The sequence below is a fragment of the Cataglyphis hispanica genome, chromosome 9, assembly GCF_021464435.1.
Source record: "Cataglyphis hispanica isolate Lineage 1 chromosome 9, ULB_Chis1_1.0, whole genome shotgun sequence".
NCBI classification, from domain to species: Eukaryota; Metazoa; Arthropoda; class Insecta; order Hymenoptera; family Formicidae; genus Cataglyphis; species Cataglyphis hispanica.
This window is the reverse complement of record NC_065962.1, coordinates 7,266,927-7,276,638: the sequence shown is the minus strand read 5'-3', so window position 1 is coordinate 7,276,638 and position 9,712 is coordinate 7,266,927. Positions and strand designations below refer to the sequence as shown.

Below are 9,712 nucleotides of genomic sequence, written 5' to 3'. Positions count from 1 at the left end.
CCACATCCGGTGACCGTTCGCCACCTTAGCGTCTCCTTCCTCCTGCCTCTTTAACGTCGCTTTCGCGCGGCCTATTCTCTGACGCAGAGCGTTCCCCTCGCTCGTCGAACACAACAACGGCTTCTTCTCTCTCTCTCTCTCTCTTTCTCTATCACAAGATGGCGGACACGGAGAGTTGTTTGGCTTCGCGGTGGGCAGGAATCTCTGGCACTGCCAGATCCCAGCTGTAAATATATGCCGCGACCGCTCGAGCGCGTAGCACCCGTCCCTCCAAATTCAAATCTCGCTAAGCGAAGTCCCGTTTCTCCGTTACAGAACGTATGTTACACACACACACACCCTGTTACGTATCTCGGGCTCTCTCCGTATGCTCCTGTTTTTTTTTTTCCTTCGTTCAGTTTCTTTCTTCGTCCTCTCGTGCGCCGCGTCGATCTCGTTTTACTCACTGATCCTATCTTCTCTCCGAAATCGCACACACAAATAACAGTCACTGCAACCGAGGAAAAAACCAAACTCGTGCTCTCGTATATATCTACATCACCCTACGACGATCCTCTATCACTACCTCTCGCCTCTTGCTGCCAGCAGTTTTATAGATCTCCTTTGCTCGCAGAGCGTAAAGGAAAGACGGGAGTCCCCACTACCGTCCGGCCAATCTGCGCATGTCGTTCCCCACCGACGAACTTCTGTACAATTCTGTATTTACTGACGATTACTGACGATAGAAGATGTGCGTGCGTTGTGTTTTTAATCGAATTTAATGTCAAAGAGCAAGCACGTATACACGCAGCGCGAACGATATCTCATGTTGATCGATGATTTTTTTTTGACGATTTCGAATCCAGCGGGACAAAATGACACAGACGTTTTTTTCTTTTTTTTCACTGACATTACGTCGTTCGTATGCTATGAAACTCTTTAGTATCGCTAAGTAATCGATATTGTTTGTAATGATCGGTGACGGACATGTACAGATAGATTCACACCGGCATAGTATATGCAATAATAAGAGATTTTGTTTACATATTATATTTATAAAGTGAAGATAGATGCATATATATGTTACTGCGAATAAAAATATTGTGCGCATGATCAAGTTAGAACGGACCCGTAATTTCCGACGATAGGATTCGTCCGTTCGTCCGTCCATCCGTCGTGCGTGAAATGTCAAAATGGCGTCTTCTCAGGACGCTTGGTATCTCTCGTTGTTGGGTTTGGCCGAGAACTTTCGTACGTCAAATCCGCCAAATGTCAAATCGTGCATTCAGTGTCTACAGGCAGTTTTCCACTTCAAACCACCACCGCGCGTCGAGGCGCGCACTCATCTTCAGCTTGGCAACATCCTGCTCACGCACACGAAAAACATCGATTTGGCGCGATCTCACTTAGATCAAGCGGTTAGTCGTAGTTATTTCGTTCGTACGTGCGTCGAAATCGATGTCTTAATCTCTGTCCCGTTCCTCTCTCCTAATGTCTCTCCAATGATTCCTCGCACCTTGTTTTTCTTTCGTTCTAACCTCTCTTCTCCTGTCGGTAACATAACAAGTATATGATATGTATAAGTGGCATAGACTGATTATACATTAATCTGCAATTAGACATGATTATACATTAATCTGCAACTAGACATGATTATACATTAATCAGCGTTAATTACAACTTATCTCGAATGTACTAATGATTTTCGTTTATTCTCATCATTAGTGGCGACTGAGTCAGAACATAAATACGTTCGACGATGTGAAATTTGAGGCAGCCAGTGTGGTTGCGGAACTGTACGAACAACAGCAACAGCCAAACCTAAGTAAACCAATATTAAGGAAGGCGATAGAATTATCTCAGCACAATGTTTACTGGCATTGCAGGCTTATCTTTCAACTCGCAGTAAATTCAACAGATTATTTTGCATTTCTGGAAATAGTATCTAGAAGTAGTATTTCTAGAATATGGTAATTTATAATTTATAGCAAATTCATGCTTCGGAAAAGGACTTTGTCGCAGCGAGCAGTCTACTTGCAGTGGGCGTGGATTATTCTCATATAAGCAACGCCAGTTACACCAGAGTACTCTTTCTTCTATCTCGGTGTATGCTCCTTCTAATAGACAAAAAATTCACAGAGGTTCATCCTCTATTAAATTCAGCGGGACATCATGTAGAAAATTGGCAAGGAAGTCCACATCAAAAGGAATATCTCAAAGTTTATTTTTTAGTTCTCCAAGTATGTCACTACCTCATGGCAGGGCAGGTACGAACATACTTATGATCTATATGTAATAAATATATGTGAAACTATTATTTGTAATGATATATTTGATCTTATATGTTTTTAAATTAGGTGAAAAGTGTGAAACCTTGTTTAAAACAATTGCAACAAAGCATACAAACTATAATGTCTCCTAGTTGGCCGACTGATGATATAGTTACAGGTTCCAACATAGGAGATATGTTTATATGGATGCCAAAAGATCATCTATATGTTTTGGTTTATTTAGTAACTGTCATGCATTCTATGCAAGCTGGCTATATGGATAAAGCTCAGAAATATACTGATAAAGCTCTTACTCAAATTGAAAAACTGAAAAGTAAATATGCATTACATCTGTTTCCTTGTATCAATTTAATGCTTAGCTCAAAAAATTAAAAATTTTTATTATTTTACAGTTGTTGATAACAAACCTATTTTGTCTGTGTTTCAATTAATGCTTTTGGAACATATAGTTATGTGTCGGCTTGTAATGGGAAATAAAAGTGTGGCTCTCGCGGAAATTTCTCAAGCTTGTCAGCTTTGCAGGCGACAGCCTAGATTACTTCAAGGCCATAGACCACAATTACATGCATTACTAGGTTTATATGCAATGTCTATGAATAGTATGGAAGCTGCAGAGGCTCAATTTACTGCTGCACTCAGAGTAAGAAGAAATTATGTGTTATCTATCTTTAATAAATTATACAATGATTTGTAAGTTCTTATTGTACTTAAAACTGACACTTATATTTTTTCAGATTTATTGTTTTGATTGTTGATTTGACAACTAAATTTCAAATTAGTTGATAAAATATCTATATCTGTATTAAATATCGCATTGTAAAAGAAATTATTTTACCTTCTTTTCAGATATCACAAGAGAGGGAACTCTGGACATTCGCGAATTTGAATTTAGCAATAGTATATCTCAGAACAAAAAGAGAAGCTGAACTAGGAGCATTATTAGAAAGGATAAATCCAGAATCTTTGCCATCACATTCTCATTCCTTGAGGGCAGCTGCATATTATGTACAAGGACTTCAAGCTTTCTTTGGTGCTAGATATAATGAAGCAAAGTAAAATCTTTTTCTATATTTATTTTCATGTATCTTATAGATAATATACAAACTTTAATTTCTTGAGAAATAGAAAAATGTAGATAGAACAATCTGGAATAATGTAAAACAATTTCTGCATTAATATGTAAATATAATTTTTAGACGGTATCTTAGAGAAACATTAAAAATGGCAAATTCGGAAGACTTGAATAGACTCACTTCGTGTAGTCTTGTGCTTTTGGGACACATATTTCTTTCATTGGGAAATAGTAGAGAATCAATGAATATGGTTACACCTGCGATGCAATTAGCTTCTAAAATACCTGATGTGCATGTACAATTATGGGCTACTGCCATTCTTAAAGGTATGTACTTACATATTTTGCATTGAAATATAATTCAATCTTTTTTGATTAATTATATGCATAATTAATATTGCAGATTTGTATAGAATTTGCGGTGATCCTACTCGTGAAAGCGAAGCGTTTCAAATGCACTGTACATTTTCCCAAACCCTTTTGAAGGACCATTTTCAGAGTACTCAAATGAGTGAATATTCGCTTATTCATTGGACAGACGGTCCGGTGCCTGCGTTACCAACCAATCCACCACCGTCTACGTCACAAGCAATTCTCTAATAACATAAAAAGATATTTAAGTGTGTTTATTTACTTAAACTGTCCAGATTATTCGCTGAAGCCGTATATATTTGTATTACTTATTTATTGGATTGTAAAGTGTGAAATTTGTTTCAGCATCATTCAATTTCAGATATTAAGATAATTATAACGAGTAATTTAAAAAATTCGGAATTAATTGTGAATGATGAAGAAATGAAAGGATTATTGGATATAATTTTTTTAAATACGATCTTTACAAAAATATGAGGCAACTAGTTATAGCTGCAGAGCTCGTGTGATAGTTTATAATATTATTTCAGTTATCAAAATTATATGGCAGGGACTGATTATTACATTTAGATCATTGATATATTTTGTTTATTTCAAGTTTATATAATTTAATTTTTATTTACATTACATTTTTTTATAGATTTATACTCTCTATAAGAGAGGGATACAAATAATGAATATCACTATGCAGATCAGATGCGTTTTTAAAATTATATGACTCGTTCTGCCGCACAATGTGTTTAAATAAGATTTGTACTGCACATATAAAAAGTATAGTTCATACAAGAATAAAAACTTTTATTTTTGTTTAAAAGTTCATCAATTTCAAATTTTAATATGGACTTGCAAAATTTTCTCTACACTGTCAATCTACTATGTTTAACATGTTAGAATTCTTGCAAATAAAAATTAACATGTTAAGTTTTCAAATTAAGAAGGGGAATATATGTATATAAAATTTATTATTTTTTAAATTTATAATTACGATATTATTGTAAAAATGAAAATTTTGTTGGAAGAAACACAATCAACTTTTAAATTGTTGTAAGTAAAGGAGATGGGGAACAAATATCAAAATTTAGATTAATTTTTGTATATATTGGATTATAATTTATAGGTATAAAAGGAAGATGAAACTAAGCTAAACTTTCAGATTTAATAGATTATCTGAATAATTATTAAAATGATTTTATTGGTTTTTTTTTTATTATAAATTTTCTTTTTTTTAATGACCAAAGTAAACGTTAATATAATTTGGCTGTGGACATAACAGAATAACAGCACGTTTATTAAATGGCATAATAGAGAATGATGGGTACAAAAATTTGCAAATCGATAAAGCAATTTTTTTTACCTATTATACATCTAAGATGTTTCTATATATGTATTTTATTAAAATTATATATATAGTATGAATATGTAATAAAAATGTAATTGTTATTAGTATTAATTACAGTAAATAAAAAAGGGGCCTTAGAAAAAAATGTAACTTAAACGGCAAAGAATTTTTGCTTAAAATTCTTTGCTTTGTTTAAATTACTCAGAACATATTTTGTACATATTTTTAAAAGTAAAACAATACATATGCAAATCCAATGGAAAAAAATAATGTAATAAAAATACAGCTTTCTTTAAATGTTTCACTGTTGCCGCAACATAAAGACAGTACAAATCTCGTATTTTGTAGTTTATTTCTTTACATGTTAAGCATTATATTAATAATGTATAGGTGGTACTATTCAGATCATTTATATAATTAGAGTCCCTGAGATATTATATATTGCTTTTTTCTGAAAAAAATAAAAGATATAGATATCAGTCTATAGTGGAGATTTTTTTTTTGACAAAATAAAGAAATAAAATTTTGCACATTGCATACAAGTTTAACTATATGTACAGTTGTCTCTTTTTATTATATGATGTTAAAAAAAACTCAATATTATGTAACTGCTTATTTTCTTACATAATTATGTACAATAAGTTGAATATATTCGATTTTATATTATATTATTTATAATAATGTTAGACATATGAAAAAAAATTTCGATATTTTTTGCAAAATTTTATATAAATTTATAAAAAATCTTGGATAAAACAGAAAAAAAATACTTTTAAAGTATATATCATATTTTCCTCAATTGTATAATTTCTCTTATATTTAGCAAATTGATATATTTGATTTATTATATTAGAATATTAAATGTATCCCTTTTTTTATTTACATATCCCTCAAAGTAAGAAGAATTGGTGTAATAAGAAATATTTTTATTAAAATGTGATTTTATTTCATCAACCACATTTTTGGATGATCTATAATTTTTCTATTGATTATATCAATTATCTTATAATTTTTAAATTATTTATACATTTAATATACAAACAACTATAGATGTCACAGATATTGTACTTTATTTCCTATACCAAATTTGTGTAGTTTGCATACGCTTTATCTTTTTCTGTAATTGTAAGATACCATATAACAATGCTTCAGCTGTTGGGGGACAACCTGCAATATTAAAGTTTTTAAGATAATAGACAAAATAATAATAAATAAAATAAATAGTAGTTGTAATCAATATAGTTAAACAAATAGATATAAGTTTACCAGGTACATAAATGTCCACGGGTATAATTCTATCACAACCTCTGACCACAGAATAACTATAATGATAATATCCACCTCCATTTGCGCAACTTCCCATAGAAATAACCCATCGTGGTTCAGGCATTTGATCGTAGATCTTTCTCAAGGCAGGCGCCATTTTATTTGTTAGAGTACCAGCAACTATAATAACATCTGACTGTCGAGGGGAAGCACGGAATACAACGCCAAACCTGTCCATGTCATATCTAGGCGCTGCAATATGCATCATCTCTACAGCACAGCAAGCTAAACCAAAAGTCATTGGCCATATTGATCCTTTGCGGCCCCAATTTAACAGATCATCCACCCTAGCTAAGGCATATTCTGCCATATTATTGGGTCGAAACGGACTATAAGGTTCAACTTTAGGTTTTTCTGGCAATGGAGTCTTTGCCTCCTGCACAGATGATTCCGTAGCCATATCTTTAGTTTGAATCTTTGCGGTTGCAGCCGCGCATCCTGATGATGCTACATTGTTGCGCACTAGGGACAGCAGTCCCTGTGGAACGTTATCTGTAAAAAAAAGAATCAAAGGAAAATAAAAAAAGATCAGTGCATCATTACATGTTTACATACTAAATTTGTGTTAGCTATGTTTGTGGAATGTTATGAAAGTATTTTAAGAAAATGAATCATAACTAACTGTAAATAAACAAGTACGCATTAAATTTTATGACATATATCAGGATGTAATCTTATGCAATAATACGGTATTAAAATGAAAAGTAATTGAAAATTGAAATTCACTCCAAAATTATCAATCATTTACCATCTAAATCAACGTAGCATTTTGTTGAATATAAGATTAAATATACATATTAAGCTTAAGAATGCATCAGAATAGAATGTAAGAATATTTAATTGATAAGTATTAATATAATTTAGAATAAAAAACTCACATGTAACAGAACGAAACATTTTCGACCACACGTCACGGAGACGTTCACTGTTTGCTACATCGCAATTGATACTCGAGCGCATGCGTTAATTACGATTAATACATTTATGGTTCCGCCAATCAGACAAAGAGGTCATTGCATTTCTTTCTTCTGATTGGTCAAGTTCAGTGCATTCTCGATGCGATCATACGATATATTAGTCTTCGATGTATGATACGGGCTTTACGAAAGTGACGTAGTTGAGAAGCTGCCGTGCGCTAGCGCCCTCTGGAAGATTATTGCCAGAGCGGCAAGAGTCGAAGTAAGTGCTAGCCGCATCACGTACACGGGACGAAAACTGCGGAAGGAAATACGATTTAATGGTATATTTAATACAAAATACATATAATATAATGCAACGAATTCATATAATATATATGTTTCTTATCATATATGTAATGCGATGTGAAACTTGTTTAAATACGGATAATATATTTGATATCTTTGAAACATGCATATTGGACTCGTCCATTCCCGCGTTCTCTCTTTGAGAGAAAGGAAGACCTAAATCAAATTGAGAAAAATTTGTTGAAAATATATTTCGAAACTTTCTTGAACTTTTGCGCATTTGAAAAATCTATTTTTACTGTTTTCATTATATTTAAATAATTACATGTATGATATAATATTATTGCGCATATAAATATTGGACTCGTCCATTTTCGCGTACTTTTCGTACGAAAAAAGAATTTGAGACTAAATAAAATTGAAAAATTTATTAAAGACGTATTTGAAACCTTCTTGGATTTTCGCGCATTTGAAGAATCTATTTTACTATTTCCATTATATTTAAATAATTACACGTGTAATATAATATAACGTAGATTTGCGCGGATGATATATTTGATATACTCGAAGCATATAAATATTGGACTCGTCCATTTTCGCGTACTTTTCGTACGAAAAAAGAATTTGAGACTAAATAAAATTGAAAAATTTATTGTGAATATATTTCGAAACTTTCTTGGATCTTTGCGCATTTGAAAGATTTACTTCCAATGTTTCCATCATATTTAAACAATTACATGTGTGTAATATAATATAACATAGATTTGCGCGGATGATATTTTATTTGATATATATATATATATATATATATATATATATATATATATATATATATATATATTCGAAGCATATAAATATTGGACTCGTCCATTTCCACGTATTTTTTATACGAGAAAATACTTTGAGACTAAATAAAATTGGGAAATTTATTAAAAATATATTTGAAACTTTCTTGGATTTTCGCGCATTTGAAAAATTTATTTTTACTGTTTCCATTATATTTAAACAATTACATGTGTAATATAATATAACGTAGATTTAACGCGGATGATATTATATTTAATATATTCGAAGAATATTAGATTCGTCCATTCTCGCGCGCATTCTCTTTCTATAAAAAAATAGTTAAGATTAAATAAAAATAAGAATCTCGTTGAAAATATATTTGAAACTTTCTTGAAAAAAATCCATTTTTACTATTTTTATATCACATTTAAACAATTAAACTTTTCTTTTTTATATTTATTTTTTTTTTTTTTAACAGAAAAGGAAGGGGATTATTTTCTCGCGATAGCTTTTGTAGAATATTTTTTTATTGGCTCAATTTCTCTGTTTTATACAAAACATCTAACAAACACAGATGCTTCCGGCTGAATTTACTTCGACCTGCCTTTACGAAAGCGGCTAATCTATCGATTTCGCATCTAATGCACTCGTGCGTCTTGTAAATTTTCGAAGGATACGCTAAGTACAATTGCGATTATCGGTTTGCGTTAACGGTGCTCAATGTGGATGTCTAATGGTTAATCTAAGGCTAACAATATATTCGTAAATGTAATAAAATGTGACATATGTATCTGTGTATATGTATGTATGTGTGTGTATGTGTATGTGTGTGTGTGTGTGTGTGTGTGTGTGTGTACGTTTTTTCTTGTATATGTGTGTGTGTGTGTGAGTGATATTCAACAATTCTGCGCTAAAGTTTAGCCGCGGATGGGGATGTGTGGCTAGGCCATGATAACCGATTTTACAATCTGCGTAACATTTTTAACTATATACAAAAACGGTTTCTATGATCATTTCATTCATCTTTTTCTTTTCTTTCGACCAGGACGAAGGACAGCTTTGTGTGTGCCATTGGACTTTATCTCATCGTCAATAAGTAACGCGCGGACGCGAACTCGTTCTGCATCATCTGCAGGGCATCCACGTGTGCGATCTTGGATGGACGATCTTACTGAGGATACGAAACGACGTGAGAGGCGGCGATGATGACGTGGATGGTCTCGACAACATGATATGCCTTCGTAGAGATCTATTCAGCAAAAGGTTTGTCAACCCATTAATGCCTAGAATTTTTATAGATTAATTAACAACTTATTATATATATATATATATATATATATAT

General features: G+C 32.3%; 2 protein-coding genes and 1 long non-coding RNA gene across 4 annotated transcripts in view; 2 read left to right on the top strand and 1 right to left on the bottom strand.

Moving 5' to 3' along the window:
* Positions 1-1,016: 1,016 nt before the first annotated feature.
* LOC126852097 (MAU2 chromatid cohesion factor homolog) lies at positions 1,017-5,537 on the top strand. Its single transcript, XM_050596568.1, has 8 exons — positions 1,017-1,397; positions 1,705-1,884; positions 1,968-2,246; positions 2,337-2,583; positions 2,663-2,910; positions 3,117-3,322; positions 3,467-3,669; positions 3,746-5,537. Exons 1-8 carry the CDS (start codon positions 1,173-1,175, stop codon positions 3,940-3,942), a joined length of 1,785 nt encoding a protein of 594 aa, XP_050452525.1. The 5' UTR covers positions 1,017-1,172; the 3' UTR covers positions 3,943-5,537.
* A 427-nt stretch (positions 5,538-5,964) lies between these two features.
* LOC126852112 (NADH-quinone oxidoreductase subunit B 2-like) lies at positions 5,965-7,408 on the bottom strand. The gene is made up of 3 exons (XM_050596596.1): positions 7,258-7,408; positions 6,320-6,871; positions 5,965-6,220 (listed from the first exon to the last, which is right to left on the bottom strand). Exons 1-3 carry the CDS (start codon positions 7,337-7,339, stop codon positions 6,123-6,125), a joined length of 732 nt encoding a protein of 243 aa, XP_050452553.1. The 5' UTR covers positions 7,340-7,408; the 3' UTR covers positions 5,965-6,122.
* A 1,314-nt stretch (positions 7,409-8,722) lies between these two features.
* The window catches only part of LOC126852066 (uncharacterized), a 77,719-nt gene continuing 76,729 nt past the window's right edge, over positions 8,723-9,712 (top strand). For both annotated transcript variants that reach the window (XR_007687764.1, XR_007687763.1), the window contains exon 1: positions 8,723-9,633. This is a non-coding gene — a long non-coding RNA (uncharacterized LOC126852066). The remainder of the gene's footprint in view (positions 9,634-9,712) is intronic.